Source organism: Moschus berezovskii, chromosome 6, assembly GCF_049115385.1.
Source record: "Moschus berezovskii isolate FMDL1 chromosome 6, NW_MosBer_1.0, whole genome shotgun sequence".
Classification (NCBI taxonomy): Eukaryota; Metazoa; Chordata; class Mammalia; order Artiodactyla; family Moschidae; genus Moschus; species Moschus berezovskii.
In genome coordinates this window covers 67,757,253-67,777,214 of record NC_142465.1, presented here as the reverse complement: position 1 = coordinate 67,777,214, position 19,962 = coordinate 67,757,253, and the positions used below count along the sequence as shown (strand labels likewise).

At 38.6% G+C, this 19,962-nt stretch overlaps 1 protein-coding gene across 13 annotated transcripts in view; it reads left to right on the top strand.

Moving 5' to 3' along the window:
- Positions 1 to 19,962, top strand: part of LOC129535755 (ankyrin repeat and sterile alpha motif domain-containing protein 1B) — a 414,902-nt gene that overhangs the window by 101,328 nt on the left and 293,612 nt on the right. For all 13 annotated transcript variants that reach the window (XM_088837143.1, XM_088837142.1, XM_088837141.1 and 10 more), the window contains exon 3: positions 3,873 to 4,025. In XM_088837143.1, the coding sequence (XP_088693269.1) occupies positions 3,873 to 4,025 (153 nt within the window). The remainder of the gene's footprint in view (positions 1 to 3,872; positions 4,026 to 19,962) is intronic.

The following is a 19,962-nucleotide window of genomic DNA, read 5'->3' as shown; positions in this document are numbered from 1 at the left end:
AAGAGTCTTCTCCAACACCACAGTTCAAAAGCATCAATTATTCAGCGCTCAGCTTTCTTTATAGCCCAACTCTCACATCCATAGGTCCAATCTCACATCACGTACATCCAGTAGCTTTCAGTTCAGTTCAGTTCAGTCACTCAGTCGTGTCCGACTCTCCGCGACCCCATGAATCACAGCACGCCAGGCCTCCCTGTCCATCACCAACTCCCGGAGTTCACTCAAACTCATGTCCATCGAGTCGGTGATGCCATCCAGCCATCTCATTCTCCGTCGTCCCCTTCTCCTCCCGCCCCCAACCTTTCCCAGCAGCCATGAAATTAAAAGACGCTTGCTCCTTGGAAGGAAAGTTATGACCAACCTTGATAGTATATTAAAAAGCAGAGACATTACTTTGCCAACCAAGGTCCGTCTAGTCAAGGCAATGGTTTTTCCCGTGGTCATGTATGGATGTGAGAGTTGGACTGTGAAGAAGGCTGATCGCCGAAGAATCGATGCTTTTGAACTGTGGTGTTGGAGAAGACTCTTGAGAGTCCCTTATACTGCAAGGAGATCCAACCAGTCCATTCTAGAGGAGATCAATCCAGTAGCTTTACAGTTATATAAAATATTAAAAATTCAGTTCCTATCCATTTAAGCCTCCAGTTTTATTTTCTTCCCCAACCCCCACCCCAATTTAGTCTTCCCCCAAGGGACTGGTACCTCTCTCCTTTCTGACTCTAAATTCCCTAATGCTAAAGGAGAGACTTGGGGGAAGGCATACTTCTTTATAGTTAATTGGGTTTGCTTTGCAGAGCTCTAGTGGGTTTCCTATCATTGCTCTTTGACTACTGCTGACCATTAACAACCTCTGTGTGGCAGGTGGCCACTGGGTGTTCTCTCAAAGGAATGGTGTGTGAATACCTGGGGTGACCTATGAGGACCCTACTGCACAGTTCTCTGGTGTGGGACATATGCCTCTACCCCAGCTTGATGCATCTAGATGCTCTAAGTTTATACCCAGTATCAAAGCTGGGGTGGTCAGCTTCTCAGATGGCTAGCAGAAAGATCTTCCTGGCAAGCTCTTAATTTCAAACCTAATGATTCTCTCTCTATTCCTTCTTCCCTTTTTTCTAGTTATTTCCTTGTATTAACTAGGACAGCGAGAGAGTTTCCTGAGGCTGGGGTGATTATTCAGGGTAGCAGAGTTGGTTGAGCCACCTCCTAATAAGTCCTGGAAAATACCTCTAGCCCCAGTATTTTTTTAATTCTCTGTAGAATGTGAAAGTATTTAATACCTTTGAGCCTCAGCTTTTGGGTCCTAGTCGCCAATTTTACACATAGATAACATCCAGTAATTTGCAACTGCTGGTAAACTTCATTTTGCAAATCTTGAGTTGTCATTTACATTCGTAACTACTGTATAATAAACACTGAGTTAAGTGTTATGTGAACAAACATTAGATGAGTAGCTAATGAGTCAGGCAATGTAAAAGTGAAATACAAAAATCTGATGCAGTTTAGACCCCAATGCAAATAATGAATTACATGGTAATGTCAAGACAGAGGACATTTAAACCTTGAAATGGAAAACGGACTGGGGAGTGGAAGAATAGGAAAGAGAAAAGGAGAAAACGGAACTTAAAAATGAAGGAGTAAATATAATCTCAGAAGAAGAAAAGAGAAACAAAGGTAGAAGTACTTAAAAGTATAATAGCCTTGACCTTTGATCATGTCTAGGAAAAAATAAAACAGCTACACAGGACATTTTGGGTACTTTTTGGGAATGTTAATAGTAACTATATGTTCCTGCTGCTGCTGCTAAGTCGCTTCACTCGTGTTCGACTCTGTGCGACCCCATAGACAGCAGCCCACCAGGCTCCCCCGACCCTGGGGTTCTCCAGGCAAGAACACTGGAGTGGGTTGCCATTTCCTTCTCCAAGGCATGAAAGTGAAAAGTGAAAGTGAAGTCGCTCAGTTGTGTCCGACTCTTCGCGACCCCATGGACTGCAGCCCACCAGGCTCCTCCGTCCGTGGGATTTTCCAGGCAAGAACTGGAGTGGGTTGCCACTGCCTTCTCCGAACTATATGTTAGGTAACATCATTTTGTCAATGTTAGATTTCTTGGGGGTGATGATACTGTGACTACCTTGGAGAACGTCCTTGTTCTTGGGACATGCTGATAAAGTGTCAGGGATAAAGTTTCATGATGTCTGCAAATGGTTCAGGAGATATGTCTTTCCAATAATTCATCTAAAATTTAAAAGATAGATGTTGTGTGCATGTGAATGAGTGAGTGGGTATAGAGTGAAAGGCAAAAACCAAATGTAGTAACAAGTTAGCCTTTGGTGAATCGAGGTCCCGGCTATTCTGGAAGACATGGCCATGTACCATCTGTATCTCCCTTCAAGTAAGGACTTGCCAGGCTTCAGGGAGAGTGGTCACCAGACAGCCTCCAGCAGTCAGCATCTCCAGGGTCTGCCTGCATGACAGAGAGCCCACCCCAGAGCATCTCCTCCCAGGACAGCAACATCCACTAACAGAGAGGTGGGGCCGAAAGGCCTGTTCCTATCTGCCATGCCCAGGACACTCTAATAGACTAAACTGTGCCAGAGCTCCAGTGGGTTCACAGAGGCCTCATCAAGCTCCATCATACTTCAGCCCCTGTTCTCCCCAGTCCTACTTCATCCCTTCTTTCACAAATGTTGATCCCTAATAAACACTTTGCACCCCCCTCCAAAAGAAAAGGAATGAGGAAAATCTCAAAAATGAGGACACTGCATAGTGACAGAAAGCCTAACATGTTTGAGATTAAAATCTGAATCCCTGATGCTCAGACTAATCTTTTCTCTGCTTGCAAATCAGAATCCTATAGATGTCTATTAATATTTATCTCCTCGAGTCTAAAGGAAGAGGAAAATCCATGTTGCGTTTTGCCCAGTTCTGCTGTTCCCATCCTGAATTTCACTGAAGGACCACATCAAGTTGATGAGGTGCTGGCTGTCCTTAATAACTGAAGTATTCGATGTAAGGTGTGGCATGCAAAGCAGCACAAGTCAGAAGTGAGTTACTTAAAAAACCAAGAACTGCAAATTCAACTAAAATTTCAAATAAAAGCCAAAAGACTGGAATAATCCATAAAAAATTTTAAAGCCAGAAGTTTCTCATGCTTAAAATTACTTTCACACTCCAATTTAAACTCAGAAACATTATGTTGCTGTCACACTTCTTTGTTCTCCTAAAAAAGTAAAAAAAAAAAAAAAATCTGTATATAGCTGACAAAAAAATAGGAATCTGTCTGCCAGCGAGTTCTCTATTCATGTCTAACATACTGTAGAGTCTGCAGAACACATGGTCTTTAAACACTCAAAAGCCTCTTCTTTACTGGCTTACCACAGCAGTATGTTTCTCCAGCATGTTTGCACTACCTACAATACATGTCTTGCATAAGCATGAATTCCTTTGGATGTTTGAGTCATGCAGTATTTTCACATGCTTTGATGTTGTGCATATGAGAATTATCATCTACATTTTGGGAGTGCGGTTCCCTGTGCCTTCAGCACTGAATTTAAAACTGCTCGACTGACATCATTTTAAATTCCATCCAACAGAATGCCAATAATGTCTACAACAGAAGTTTGACATATTTAGATCTCTCAAATGTGGAACTGATTTAGCAGCTAAATTGGAAATTTCTGGGTGCATTTTTGAAAACTAATTCAGCGTGAAATTATTAATGATTTAGAATTGTGCCTCAAGTATTTTGGGTTTTCTTATTTTCTCATCCAGAAAGATCTGTTGCTTCATATCAGATAAATTTCCAAGAAGCATTCTGTTGTTGGAACACAAAGTAAACAGCTTAAATTAATCCTGATGTGATTTTCTAATTACAGATGAGACCCATTGGCCATGATGGCTACCATCCCACGTCTGTGGCTGAGTGGCTGGATTCCATTGAACTAGGTGACTACACCAAAGCCTTTCTAATTAATGGCTACACATCGATGGACCTGTTGAAAAAAATCTGGGAGGTTGAACTTATTAACGTAAGTTGATCTCTTAACGACACCTTATCAACCCTTGATGATTCTTACCATAGATGGGTAATTGTTTCTTTCTTCATAGCTGGACATCCAACAAGGATTTATGGATATGCCTTCTGTTTTGTTTTTTTTTTTAATGTGAATATAAATGTTAATCTGTTCTTTTTTTATTTCTTTTTATTGAAGGATAATTGCTTTACAGAATTTTGTTGTTTTCTGACAAACCTCAACATGAATCAGCCAGAGGTATACATATATCCCATCTCCCTCCCCATCCCACCCCTCTAGGTTGATACAGAGCCCCTGTTTGAGTTTCCTGAGTCATACAGCAAATTCCCGTTGGCTATCTATCTTACATACGGTAATGTAAGTTTCCATGTTACTCTCTCCACACATCTCACCCTCTCGCTCTTCTGTAGGATGTCTAAGACTTTCTTTAGGTTAACCTTTTAAGTAAACTTTTTTTTTTAAGTATTCTATTTTTTTTTATTGGAGGCTAATTATTTTACAATATTGGGAGGTTTCCTGAAATAATGTAAAACACCCCGAGAGTCCTCTTAGTCCCCACTACAAAACTTCAAAAGATAATAACTGTGGAGCTTGACTAGAATCAAGAGAGACATATATTCAAATAGCCTTCTGTTTTGAATATATGTCTCTCTTGATTCTAGTCAAGCTCCACAGTTATTATCTTTTGAAGTTTTGAAGTGGGGACTAAGAGGACTCTCGGGGAGTTTTACATTATTTCAGGAAACCTCCCAAGCAGCTTTGGGATTTCCATTTTAAGAAATTTTGTCACTTTAGGATATGGACATGATAACAAATCAGCTCCCATTCTATTCTTTGCTCGTATTCATTTTTTAAGATTAAAGTCATCATTTTTAGTTTTCCGTCTCTGTTACGTTTCCTTGTCTCTGTTCCTTAACTGCGTATATAAACCATATACTTGAAGAAGCTGCTTTTTTTGTTATTATATAAGCTGCTGTAATATCAACATTTTATTTTCCAAGGCTCATAACTAATTTTAAATTGTTTGTTTTATTCATACACTTGGCATAGATTTTCTGTAAAAACTAGCCAACAAATGTTGCCATGTATTTGAGCCCAAAGAGATCAACTAAATCTGTTTAACTGATTTTGACACTGATAGTTTTCTCATTTTGCTTTTACTGCTATTTTATTTCTAATGGTATAAAGGCATGAAAGAGTTGAAAAGATAGCATAATCACCATGCTTTCATATTTTATTTGGCATCATGAACATTTCAAAAGTGAGAAATCATTTAATGTTTTAGAGAATTTCTTAGATTTAAGTTTTATATCCTTATAACTGAAAAAAGCATTCACAAAATGAAAGACAAAGCAAATAGTTTCTGCTGGCTCAATAGCACTCTCTTCTACTCTTTATGACATTTTTTTCTCCAAAAGTCCTGTCTCTTACACTGAATGTCATTATTTATTTTAAATGATCATTAATTAGTAGTAACTAATTATTCTTTGCTTTTAAAAGTCTGTCTTTAATATCTTTTCTGGAATATCTATAAAAACCGTTCTTTAATTTAAAAATCACTTTAAATGGACAAATTCTTGGCTCCTTCTTCTAATGTGCCATCAACTACCCTTAGCTTTCTCTTCTTATCCTTTCACAAAAGCTTTCATTATTTCAGAAGGAACTCTCTTTCTGACTAAAAGCTTCTGATTAATTTTGTTGCTATCTATGTGGCAGTGGAAGCAACTGAGACTATTTTGCTTTTCAGTTGCATCAAGAAGACTTCAGTTCTCCACTGAGAACTCGACATTCATGGCTACTCTTAGCCATTTAGAAAAGGGGGCTCTTCTCAAACAAACATGCTTCCAATTAAGTCGCTTTCTTGTCAGTGATAAATATATCTATGTAACATCTTCTGAATAATATCACTTCCCACTGAAGAATGAAAGTATAGATAGCTCATGAGTTACTCACCTAACTAATATTAGAAATAATCCCTCTGAAAAAGAATAGATTCCAATAGAACCCTATTATCAAATGTTTTCACTGAAGCAAGGATCGTTAAAGCAAGACTATATGTCTCTCGGAAGTCAAGCACTGGGGCTAACAGTTAAGGTGTAGGCTTGGACCCACACTCCCCCCAGTGCTCTGTGTACCAGCAGAGGGTTCCCATTCGGTCACTGCGGCCAGACCTTGTGGATGCCTGCAGTGACTGCAGGGCAGTGATGCCACAAGGCCTCATGCTTAATGCCAGGGCTCAGGGTGTTAAACCACCACCCACAGGGCTAACCAATCTTGAATTGGGACAGAACAATAACCTTTTCAACCCATACTGACTATTTAAGCATTATCCCCGTAGGTTTATTTGCTGTAATACAGTCTGACTCCAATCTAGGGAGAAGTGCCTGTCACAAGCATTATATCAGAATCAGAAATCATGGTCACTATGTTTTAGATCTTGAGGCCAAATTCCTTGGGCCTGGAGTACAACATCTGCATCTAACACCAACCCAGTATGTTTTCCTTACAGTGAACTGATAGAATGTAAAGTCTGTGACAATCTGGGGCAATTTCACACTCTTAATGAGGAGGCTTTGCAAGTCATTTAATTCTATTAATACACTTATTATGGAGAGAAACCACCTGTACCTTTAGACTTGGAAATCAGAGAACAAAATTTTTATGCCCTTTAGAGCTGCTGCAAGTGTAGTTCATTTGATGGTTAGGGCTGTTGGGTTTTAAAATGAGAGAAAGGCATAGTGTGTACCTTCTGGCTCATAACACTTTCTACTGGTCTCAAACTCAAGACTTTTATTTATTCCAACTACTCAGGGAAGGTATTCAAATATAAGATAATCTCATATATAACATATGGACCGAGTAATTCTGTATTAAGTACCCATAATTTATTCTTTTGTAGCCCAAAAGTAATGTATAGTCACTTTAGTTAAGAGCAAATCTTTTTAGGGAAAGTTGTATCTTTAACATTTGTAATGAGTGGCTAGTTTTAAAGAAACCCAGTGGCTTCAGTAAGTGCTGTTCTGTGTAGAATGGAGAGAGAAGTGCACAAGCAGGCTGTCTTTGATGTAGAGGTCTGCTGAGAGGGGAGGAGAACAAAGAATGAGAAAGCTGACTGTTGATGTGGTTACAAACAACTTCAGCATCATTAAATCATAGTGATTAACCCTCAAGTACATTGTATTGTACTTGATATTAGACAACTAGCAGCAACACAAGAGAAGACTGTACACATGGACATCTCCCAATGGCCAACACTGAAATCAGACTGAGTATATTCTTTGCAGCCAAAGATGGAGAAGCTGTATACAGTCAGCAAAAACAAGACCAGGAGCTGACTGTGGCTCGGATCATGAACTCCTTATTGCCAAATTTAGACTTCAATTGAAGAAAGTGGGGAAAACCACTAGACCATTAAGATATGACCTAAATCAAATCCCTTATGATTATACAGTGGAAGTGAGAAATAGATTTAAGGGACTGGATCTCATAGACAGAGTGCCTGATGTCTATCAGTTCGTGACATTGTACAGGAGACAGGGACCAAGACCATCCCCATAGAAAAGAAATGCAAAAAAGCAAAATGGCTGTCTGAGGAGGCCTTACAAATAGCTGTGAAAAGAAGCGAAGCGAAAGAAAAGGGGGAAAGGAAAGATATAAGCATCTGAATGCAGAGTTCCAAAGAATAGCAAGGAGAGATAAGAAAGACTTCCTCAGCGATCAATGCAAAGAAATAGAGGAAAACAACAGAACAGGAAAAACAAGATATCTCTTCAAGAAAATTAGAGATACCAAGGGAAAATTTCATGCAAAGAAGAGCTCAATAAAGGACAGAAATGGTATGGACCTAACAGAAGCAGAAGATTTTAAGAGGAGGTGGCAAGAATACACAGAAGAATTGTACAAAAAAATCTTCACGACCAAGATAATCACAATGGTGTGATCACTGACCTTGAGCCAGACATCTTGGAATGTGAAGTCAAGTGGGCCTTAGAAAGCATCACGACGAACAAAGCTAGTGAAGGTGATGGAATTCCAATTGAGCTATTTCAAATCCTGAAAGATGATGCTGTGAAAGTGCTGCACTCAATATGCCAGCAAATTTGGAAAACTCAGCAGTGGCCACAGGACTGGAAGAGGTCAGTCTTCATTCCAATCCCAAAGAAGGGCATTGCCAAAGAATGCTCAAACTACCGCACAATCGCACTCATCTCACACGCTAGTAAAGTCATGCTCAAAATTCTCCAAGCCAGGCTTCAGCAATATGTGAACCGTGAACCCCAGATGTTCAAGCAGGTTTTAGAAAAGGCAGAGGCACCAGAGATCAAATTGCCAACATCCGCTGGATTATGGAGAAAGCAAGAGAGTTCCAGAAAAACATCTATTTCTGCTTCATTGACTATGCCAAAGCCTTTGACTGTGTGGATCACAATAAACTGTGGAACATTCTGAAAGAGATGGGAATACCAGACCACCTGACCTGCCTCTTGAAAAATCTGTATGCAGGTCAGGAAGCAACAGTTAGAACTGGACATGGAACAACAGACTGGTTCCAAATAGGAAAAGGAGTACGTCAAGGCGGTATATTGTCACCTTGCTTATTTAACTTATATGCAGAGTACATCATGAGGAATGCTGGGCTGCAAGAAGCACAAGCTGGAATCAAGATTGCCGGGAGAAATATCAATAACCTCAGATATGCAAATGACACCACGCTTATGGCAGAAAGTGAAGAGGAACTCAAAAGCCTCTTGATGAAAGTGAAAGAGGAGAGTGAAAAGGTTGGCTTCAAGCTCAACATTCAGAAAACAAAGATCATGGCATCTGGTCCCATCACTTCATGGGAAATAGATGGGGAAACAGTGGAAACAGTGTCAGACTTTATTTTTTGGTGCTCCAAAATCACTGCAGATGCTGATTGCAGCCATGAAATTAGAAGACGCTTACTCCTTGGAAGGAAAGTTATGACCAACCTAGATAGCATATTAAAAAGCAGAGACATTACTTTGCCAACCAAGGTCCGTCTAGTCAAGGCTATGGTTTTTCCAGTGGTCATGTATGGATGTGAGAGTTGGACTGTGAAGAAAACTGACTGCCGAAGAATTGATGCTTTTGAACTGTGGTGCTGGAGAAGACTCTTGAGAGTCCCGTGGATTGCAAGGAGATCCAACCGGTCCATTCTAAAGGAGATCAATCCTGGGTGTTCACTGGAAGGACTGATGCTAAAGCTGAAGCTCCAATACTTTGGCCACCTCATGCGACGAGTTGACTCACTGGAAAAGACTCTGATGCTGGGAGGGATTGGGGGCGGGAGGAGAAGGGTCGACAGAGAATGCGATGGCTGGATGGCATCACCGACTCAATGGACATGAGTTTGAGTGAACTCCGGGAGTTGGTGATGGACAGGGAGGCCTGGTATGCTGTGATTCATGGGGTCACAAAGAGTCGGACACGACTGAGTGACTGAACTGAACTGAATACTTTCTCAGTGCATTTATAAATTTTAAAGGATGTTCATGAGAAAATGAAAGCTACACAATGTTGCAGCTGTATATAAGTGCAAATATATTTGAAATTGTGATCTTTCAAAAAATCCCCCAAGATCTTTTTCTTGGTGGAGCACATTAATGCCTTAGAAGAAAAAAAAAAGTTATTGGAACTAACCTAATAAAGATTTTAGTCACAAAGTTACCCAAAGTATAGGCATAGGGGAGAGTAATGGAAATCTCTTATCTTAGTAGCAGCATTGTCAGCAGTGGAAATCAAGCATAGACTAAGACATAAGGTATTGCCAGTTTTATATGCCCATGTGTATCTAGACCTAGAAAATGAAGCTTTTGCCAATAATTGTTTTTTACAGTCTCTAATCTATGCTTCGTATTCAGAAGCTGATATTTCATCAATAGCTCTGTTTTACCTCTGTGTGTGCCATGACCATCAATAACATCATTAATATTATTTTCACTTTTGTATTGATATTTTATGTTGTATGACAATGTTGAGAGAGATTGTCAGGCAAACTGGTCCCTCTGCCGATGGTAGCTGGGCGAATCTCTAGCCTGAATTATAGTCCTCTCCAAAGCCTTGTTAGAATTAAAAACTAAGTAGCAGTGCGTAAGTACATGATTTGGGGGTTTTTTTTACTCAAAAGTTTACTCAGGTCTTGCATATACTATTACCAAGTTTACACAACAATTTTCACTGCTATTTAAAAGTCTCAATAGCTCTGCCTTTGTGGAAATTTTAAATAAAAAGGATACATATTTTTCTGCCTGAAATATGTATGGAAAATTGTAAAATCTCCACAAAATCATCCATTTCCTAAACAACACAAAAAAGTATTGCAGTGATGAAAAACAATGTTTATTTTTATCACTGTGCACCTACTTAAGGGATTTTGATTAGATGAAGCATATTAAGATCCAGTTTATTCATTTGTGAATATCAGTGTAGAACTTATTAGTAATTTCTTCCCATTAGTTTCCTCTCTCACTTTTTACCAAGGAAATAATTCTAGTCCAGACTTATGAACTTCTACAACATCGATAATGAAAAAAATGCCCACTGAAAGAGCAAGATAAAATTCAGGCTTCAGTGCATTCTTAAATCTCTGTTCATAAGTGTAAGAATAGCTTTAAAATTCCAACTCCAGCAGTTGGTTGTGTTTTAAATACCTTTGGGTAGGAGCAAATAAAATAATTAAGGTAGCAATACCCATATGCATCCCATGAAAATCATTTGGACTTATTTCTATAACTGTAAATTGATTAGCAGATCATTTGCTTCTTGCCTAATAGCTGCTGAAACTATATTTACATCACTTTTGCTTAGGGCTGTCAAATTTCTTTTTTGTTTTTTCTTTTGCAGTGTTGTTGATTCAGTTTCTACCTTCCTAGGGAAATTTTGTGATAATCTAATCACTTGGAGATAGACTAAGAAATTTGCAAAGTTAACATTCTAATTTTGTGTTCAGTCTTTAATAGCTTGACTTTATTTGCTTTAAATGCTACAGAAATATAGTCCTCTCAACATTAAATTTAGACTCATTACTTGCTTTGATGTTTTTATTTTATGATCAGAATTATAAAGTCACACTCCTCTCTGCTCTACTCTCATTACTATAACTGCAATTAAATTTACTCCCTAAAGTTTTTTTTGCATTGTCTGGGTAAGTATGAATTTGTTTGGGTGTGTGTGTGTGTGTGTGTGTGCATTGGATAAATGCAAATGATTGCTTATACTCCCAACCAAGAAGAATAATCACCAAATTCACAAACTGCAGGGAGGAATGGGGAGGAGAATAATTCCATTTCCAAAACAATTATTTTAAGTAAAAGGTTATGCTTTCACTATAGGACATTAATAAATGAGAGAAATATTCATATTTCCACACCAGGGAGGCTACATCAGTCAACACTTCAAATGTTAACAACTTTAATCAAAGCCGAAGGCTTTAACTAAATAACTAGATATGAGTATTCAAGTGAAGAGCAAACTTTATAAATTATCTATGGATTTAAGCATTTAATTTACACTCAGCGTCAGTACAGTTAGCTCTTAACAAGCCTTCAGGACAACTAGACACAATCTCTAGGCTTCAGACTTCTTCAGACATTTATGTTTCAGGTAAAGCCCCTGGACTCTACCCACCACCCCCATCCCCACCACCACCACCACCACCACCTGTCACTGTATCTGAATTGCAAGCTCTAGGACTTCATTGTCAGTCCAGTGATTAAGACCTCACCTTCCAATGCACAGGGTGCCAGTTTGATCCCTGGTGGAGGAGATAAAGTCCCAATGCCTCACAGCCAAAATACCAAAACATAAAACAGAAGTTATATTGTAACAAATTCAGTAAAGACTTTGAAAAATAAAATAAATTGCAAGCTCTTCAAGATATTATCTGGAAGCCTGGCCCAAGTTTTGGAAAAAGCACCCTTCTCCCTTCCTTATATGAAATTAACAATCCTGTTCCAAATAAATACTCACTTTCAGGTGATTTTTAGCCCTTTCCCATATGGCCTGAAGCCTGATGGGCTAAGGCTGATATTATTGATTCCACTCTCTTTCAGCACGTTTTGCATATCTGCACCTATCATGCTGCTCTCATCTTTGGAGCCTTGACCTAAACTGAGATAAAGTTATATCACAATAAAATGTGCTTAAACACTAAAACTTCTTTGGAAGGAAAATAGCTTTTCTTTTGGATTTAAAGAGAACTTGCTATCTTTTAGGGCCTCAGGGTTAATATTATGGAATAAGCATTACTGAGTGTTGATCTTGGAAAACACACCACACACACAAATGAAAGTAAACAGGCATTTGGCCCTGAAGGGACAGTCTAGACACTTAGCAACAAATTGATTTCATGAATAACTGAAACCCTTTGATTACAGCCATTAATGACCCATCTCTATACAAAAATGAAAATCATGTTCTGAGTATCTAGACATTTCTACATTAAGAAAGTTATTTTAGTGGACTTCATTTTCCCCCACATTGATTTCATTCACTCTTCTGATTAAAATAGAAGCATTTCAAATTTCCTCTGAAGAAGCCACCACCACCCTTCCACATTCCATGTTGAGCAGACTGCCCAGATCTAAACCAACGTAAGCATCCCAGCCTTTCTCCCCATTCCCATGGGCAACAGTATTCTTCACCAGGACCCTTATTAATTCTTCATTGTTGAAGGCTTCAATGGAATACGAAAATATTGGGGTCTCATTCAAAAATTATTTTAAAATGTAAGACAATGGTGGAAGGCTATTTAGCCAAGCAGAGATACCTTTGAAGCACAGACCCTTGTGCTACACAGGTCACACATCCATGGAGACATCCCTGCTCTTCATGCCCTTGTATATAAACCTATTTGCATCTGCTGTCATTTTCTTTCTACCTGAAGGTCTTAAACATTTTCATAGTGTGGGGCCACAGGTAGAAAGACTTTATTTTGCCTTCAGTTTTGAAAGACATTTTTGCTGAGTATAGAATTCTAGAGTTAACAGTATTTTAGAAATGCTGATCCACCATTCTCTCTTCTGCATTATTTCTGATAAGAAATCTGCTGCTATTCTTTCCTTTTTGGTTTTGTTGTTGTTATTTCTCTGTATATAATGTGTCTTTTAGCCCTGTGGCTGCACTTAATGGTTTTCTGTTTATCACTGGTTTTGAACAACTTGATTATGATGTACCTTGGTGTGGTTTTCTTCATATTTCTTGTGTGTAAAGTTTTTTAAATTTCTTCTTAGATATGAGGTCTATAGTTTTCATCAACTTTGGAAAATTTCTGGTCATTACTTTTTGTTTGTCTGTTTAATTGCTTCCTGTGAATGTCATATTTTTTCCCTCCCACTTTTCAAAAAATTTTTTATAGAGGTAAAACATACACACAAAGATCCATATAGAAACGTACAGCTGAATGAATTTTCAGAAGAATAGCACACACATGTAGCTAGCACCCAGTACAAGAAACGGAAAATCACCAGCATCCAAAAGGCACCTCATGGCCCCTTCTAGTCACTAGTCTTTCCATGACTCCCAAATCAACCACCATCCTTATTTCTAAGAGCGAGCCATTTGCTTGTTTTTATGCAGTGTATCCTTACTTAGAGCGCCTTTCATTTCGTTACACTGCGTGTAGTTGTAGGACTGTTTCTACAATTGTAGGAATGTATGATGTTCATTCTCTATCATTGTTGTGAAATATCCTCAACTTGTTTTTATAGCTTTCTTTCTGCATAATTCAAATATCATACAATTTGCCTATTTACAGTATACAATTTAATCATTTTTAGGATATTTACAGCATTATGCAACTATTATCACAATCACTTTTTTTTATTGTGATCAACAGCATATAAAGTTTGCTGTGGTAACCATTTTTAAGTGTTGAGTACAGTAGCGCTAAGTATATACACATTGTTGTGCAGCAGATCTCTAGAACTTTCTCATCCTGCAAAACTGAAACTCAATCTCCATTGAACAACAACTGTCCTATCCTCCTTCCTCTAACCTCTGGACACCACCATTCTACTTTTTAAGAGTTTGACTATTTTAGATAACCTCATGTAAGTGGAATCATGCAGTATTTGTCCTTTTGTAACTGGCTTATTTTTCTTAGCATAATGTCCTCAAAGTTTATCCGTGTTATAGCATATCACAGGATTTTCTTCTTTTTAAGACTGAATGTGTATATGCCATATTTTCTTTAGCCATTCATCTGTTGATAGACATTTAGTTTCCTTCCACTCCTTGGCCACTGTGGACAATGCTACAATGAACATCAGTGTAAAAATAACCCCCTGAAATCCTCTTTTCAATTCTTTTGGATATATACCTAAAAGTAGGATTGTTGGATCATATGATAATCCTGTTTTTAAATTTTTGAGGAACTTCCAAATTGTTTTCCATAGTGACTGTATTATGGTCATTATTTCCTAAAATATTTTTTTCTGTCTGACTGCCTCTCTTCTTTGGAAACTTCAATCACATGTATGTTGGGCTACTTAAAATTAGGCCACAACTCACCAATACTTGGGCTTCCCTGATAGCTCAGTTGGTAAAGAATCTGCCTGCAATGCAGGAGATCCTGGTTCAATTCCTGGGTCAGGAAGATCCACTGGACAAGGAATAGGCTACCCACTCCAGTATTCTTGGGCTTCCCTTGTGGCTCAGATGGTAAAGAATCTGACTGCAATGGGAGAGACCTGGGTTTGATCCCTGGGTTAGACCCCCTGGAGAAGGGAAAGGCTACCTGCTCCAGTATTCTGGTATAGCCCATGGGGTCACAGTCAGACATGGCTGAGCAACTTTCACTTCACTTCACCAATACTTTTTAATTTTTTCAATATTCTTTCTCTCTGGGATTTATTGGATAGTTTCTATTGCTGTGTCTTCGGTTCATTTATCTTCTTGTGATCTCTAATCTGCCATTAGTAATATGAAGTGTATTTTAAATCTCAGAGATTATAGAGTTCATCTCCAGAAGTTAGTCTTTTTTTTTCCCCCAAGTCTCTATTTAACATCCTCAATCTTTTCTCTAACTTATTGAACATAACAAATGTGGTTATAGTAACTTTTTTAATGCCCTTATCTTTTTTTAATCAGTACCTTTTTATTTATTTATTTTTGCCTGTGCTGGGTCTTTGTGGCTGCATGCAGGCTTTCTCTAGCTGAGGCAAGCGGGGGCTACTCTCTAGTTGTGGTGTGCGGGCTTCTCATTGTGCTGGCTTCTCTTGTTGCAGAACATGGACTCTAAGGTGTGAGGACTTGTGTAGTTGTGGCTCATGGGCTTAGTTGCCCTGTGGCATGTGGAATCCTCCCAGACCAGGGATTGAACCTATATCCCCTGCATTGGCAGGTGGATGCTCAACCACTGGATCACCAGGGAAGTCTTGCCCTTGTCTTCTAATTCTAACATCTGTGTCAGTTTGTGGTTGGTTTCACCTGATTGATTTTTCTCCTCAATGTTCTTGCCATGCCCAGTAACTTTTATTGCATGCCAGACATTATGAATTCTACCTTGTTGGGTGCTGGTTATGGCTATTTTTGTATTCCTATAAATATTCGTGGGCTCTGTTCTCAGGACAGAGGAGCCCTTTGGCTATACTTTGATCCTTTCATGTCTTGCTTTTAAGATTTTTTAGGCAAAAACTAGAGCATCATTTAGTTGTGACCTGTGCTTCCGCACTACTGAGGCAAGATGTTTCTGAGTTGTCTAACATTGCCCTGTGAATTTCCAGGTTTCCCAGCCTGAATAGCTCAAACTACTACCAACCCTGTATGAGCTCTAAGGACTATGCCCACTAATATTTTCTGGTGTTTCTTTCTACAACTGGCCTCAGATAGTTTCCTTATATGCATGTGCTGATCAGCATTCTTTCCACTCTGGCACTCTATGCAGAAAAGTCTAGCCACTTTAGTCTCCCTAGCTTCTCACCTCCATCTTCTCGGTTCAGAGTCTTCCAGGCTCTCTGACTTCCTCTTCCCTGCATAATGGCCTGAGAATTCTCTTAAGATGGCAAACTAAGACAATTTTAGGGTTTATCCCTGTTAGTCCAGAAACCCAAATCCATGCGACTTACATTAGTCCCTGTAGCTGCTGCTGCTAAGTCACTTCACTCCTGTCCGACTCTGTGCGACCCCATAGACGGCAGCCCACCAATCTCCCCCGTCCCTGGGATTCTCCAGGCAAGAACACTGGAGTGGGTTGCCATTTCCTTCTCCAATGCATGCAAGTGAAAAGTGAAAGTGAAGTTGCTCAGTTGTGTCCGACTCTTCGCGACCCCATGGACTGCAGCCTACCAGGCTCCTCTGTCCATGGGAATTCCCAGGCAAGAGTGCGGAAGTGGGGTGCCAATGCCTTCTCCAAGTCCCTGTATGCTACGGGCCCAAACCTAAACAACTGAGTCAAAATCTTTGGTGGTAGCATCTGGGCATCAAGAGTTTTTTAAAAGTTCCCCCAGGTGATTTTAATTTGCAGTCTAGGTTGAAAACCACTGTAGTAAGTGGGGAGCCATTAAAAGTATTTTAATCGAGAGAATGACATGATCAGAAGCAGTAGGCAGGGGCCAGAAGCCAACACACTTAAGACGAAAGAGCTGACTGTGAGGGAAGTAGGAGCTGAGTCAGCCCACTCTGCTCCACAGCTATTTCTAGCCATGAATGTACTAGGCATGACAGCAGTAAAAACCTGTGTGCCTCCTTAGAACCTGAGGGTGTCACTGAATTGGGAATCCATAAATATAGAGCCAATTTTCATCATTATAACCCCACATATCAAGAAGAGGGGAAATTACAGTCAGTATTCAAAGGAAGCAAGGACAAATACAATACCTTTCAGAAGTACTTTTCAATAGTGGCTAAAATTGTTTCAGTTTGACCCTTAAAAGGCTCAGGCTTGGTTATGTGAAAATTTTACTTACTGTTTACAAAGTAAATGGTAGGACAGATGGTGTGTGTCCGTGCTTCAAATGCACCCTCTCTCCTTTTATCTTTATTTTAGAATCAGGTCACTTGACTTTGAACCCTATATCCACCACTCGGTATGTGACCTTACAAAAAAGTCACTTATCAACTCTTGGCCTCAGTTTCTCCTTTTTAAATAGAAGGTAATAATATCTGCTCCACTGACTTCATAGGTTTCCTGTGAGACTCAAATCACACAAGAGCTTTTTATTATCCATTGCTTTATCTTCTCTCCCTATTCTATTTTTCCTTGCCTCTATTTTTTCCTTTCTCTCTCCCCCAGATCACTCTCCCAGCATTAGGCTGGGAGCTGGCCAGCTTCCTCAGAGCATGCTTTCACAGCTTAGCTGCCATTTGCTTTTCACTCTCAGTACTCACCAGAGTTATAACATCGAGAGCTAGCCTGTTTATTGTGCAGACTCTGGCCTCTAGAAATCATTGTCCAACCTCTCTCTTCCCCAGCTTCCAACTCCAGCCCCTTCCCTCTGCCTTAGCCTCTCAGCCTCCCCGCACTGTTCAGTGCTGCACAGAATATTTCCACCCCTGGAGTGGGTGCCTGTGAGAGGAATGACTCTTAGCTTTGTGTAGAAGCATTCGGGATAAAGATGCAGAGAGTCTTTCCCCTCCCAACTTCCTTTTTTTTTTTCTCTTTCTGACTATGCTTAGATACGGAATTGCTATTGCCTTTTCTCCTCCAACTACATAGTATTGGTACTTGACTATCCAGTTCTCTTTATTCTTGAAACAAACAACCTTAGGGCAGAGCAGGATAGTGGCTCAGATGTTAGAGATGTGCTCATTCTCAACTGATCATCTATCATCTTAAACCCTTCTAGAATCTGTCCCAAAGTTTCAGCTCGATAATCCGTAACAGTGGGCATTTCTGACTGTGTTTTGAAGTAGCTCAGTATCCCCTTTTCATTGAAATGGCTCCACTTCCGTTTATAGTATCACTAATTATAATAAAGTCAGTTAATTTTGTAGTTTGCATTTTGCTCTGATTTTTAGCATGACATGAGGAATTTTGTTTCTTTAAGTCTTTTCTGGAGATATTTAGGGCAGATCCTGTTGCTTAGGAGACTCATCTGCATTGCAGTTAAATCGGTAAATATTGTAAACTGGCTCTATGTTTCTGGAAGCTTTGAGAGGAGGAATATAGTAATGAATTATTCTACAGTGTGGAAAATAAAAGAGGAAAAAGTCCTCTATACAAGACAAATACAACACTTTTCATGCTATCCTGATGGAGAAATGCTCTGAGTCTTCCGCGGGAGAAGATATGAGATCATACTGAAAAAATAAGCCTCTACCTTCTGAGATGAAAGGAAAGTCAAGAAAACTATTTAAAATTTTGAAGCCTGACATACAAGCTGCCATGGAAGAGATTGATAATAAATATAAATATTCAGAGTAAATCATAAAGGTTAATTTATCACTAAAGAAAGTATACAAGATTAATATCAGAATCTATCCATTATAAAAATACTTAAAATTTGGGGAGAAGAGAGATGAGGTAGGTGATTTTGTAGCTTAGTATTTATATCTGCCTTAAAGATGTTTAAGGTTGATTTAGAATTTAAGTTTAGCCATTTTACTAAGGATGTGTATTATGTTAAATGGATATCTGTGGGATCAAATTATTTTTGAACTCAAGCAAAGAGCTGTTAACTTGAACTTGAAAGACGTAAATTCCTTATTGTACAGACCTTATGTCTGGCACCCTACCGCCACCTGGTGGCAGCATACCTAAAGTACAGGGCAAGTGACTAAATCTAAAACAGTTTTTTTTAATATTCTGAAAGAATTTAGTTTTACTGTTATTAGAAAATCATATATATCACTTTTGGAAATAAAGGAAGTATATTCCAAATTTTTCAACAAATCTCAAACATTGACTCAGTTTATCAGATCAAATTCAAGTGATTCTCGTTATAATGAAAAGTATGTTTGCATGCAATTAGATAAATACAGAGAACTTTAGTCCAAATTTTTACTAGAATGTTTAATACTTTTAGGAAAAATAAATTAATATTTACCTAAAATTAAGTATTTTCAAAATTACATGCAATATAAAAATATTCAGAGCTTTCAATACTGAACAGATGAGAAATTTAGTCCGATATTACTATTAATATAACTAGCAGCAGTTCAGGAAAAATAATTTAGTCTTAAATATTTAACTGTTACCTGGTTTCATATTCAAGATAAATAAAAACCTCACTTACTGTTTCTGCTCAGGCCCATATTTTCTTTTGTACTTTGCATTCCTCTTTTTTTAATAAAATAAAGCAATTTCTTAAATGCAAAAACTAACTGCAAAACAAATTATTCAGTGCCAGCTTTATGTCAATTCCTGTTTCTAATATTAGTATACTAAAACATGAACCAAGAGAGTTTTATTTTTATAGACATCAGCTGAACACCAAGTTCAAGTACCATATACCTAAAGTTGTTTCACAAAATGAGAAAAACCCTCTACTGTGCATTCCATCAATTAAATTAATTTGGGATAATAGTGCCCTTTTAAATGTGTGTATGTATGTTTAGCATAAAACATAATGTATTCTCTAGAATCTTTCTTATTTTTGTATAAACTGTTTTGGGAGGAAAAATTAGATTTCTTAAAAGTTGAATAGGATCATTACCTTTTAAAAATTCTACCTCATAGTAGCTGTAACACATAATAAGCATTTTACAATCCTTACCTGCAGAAAGAACTTCCAGACTACTGGAGAAGAGGGACATTTACTGTGTGCAAGAAGAGTAGTGTTAAGGAGAACTAGTATAAAAAGTGATCTTTGTATTCCAAATTGAAACACAGGGTCTTTTCCTAATTAGGAGGGGTCAGGAGAAAACCTGGAATGGAGGAACCAGTAGAATAAATGACAAGCATCAATGGTAAAGGCACAAGGTCTAAAAACAGTTTTCTGGAGTTTGGCTTCCAAACCCGTTTCATCATCTT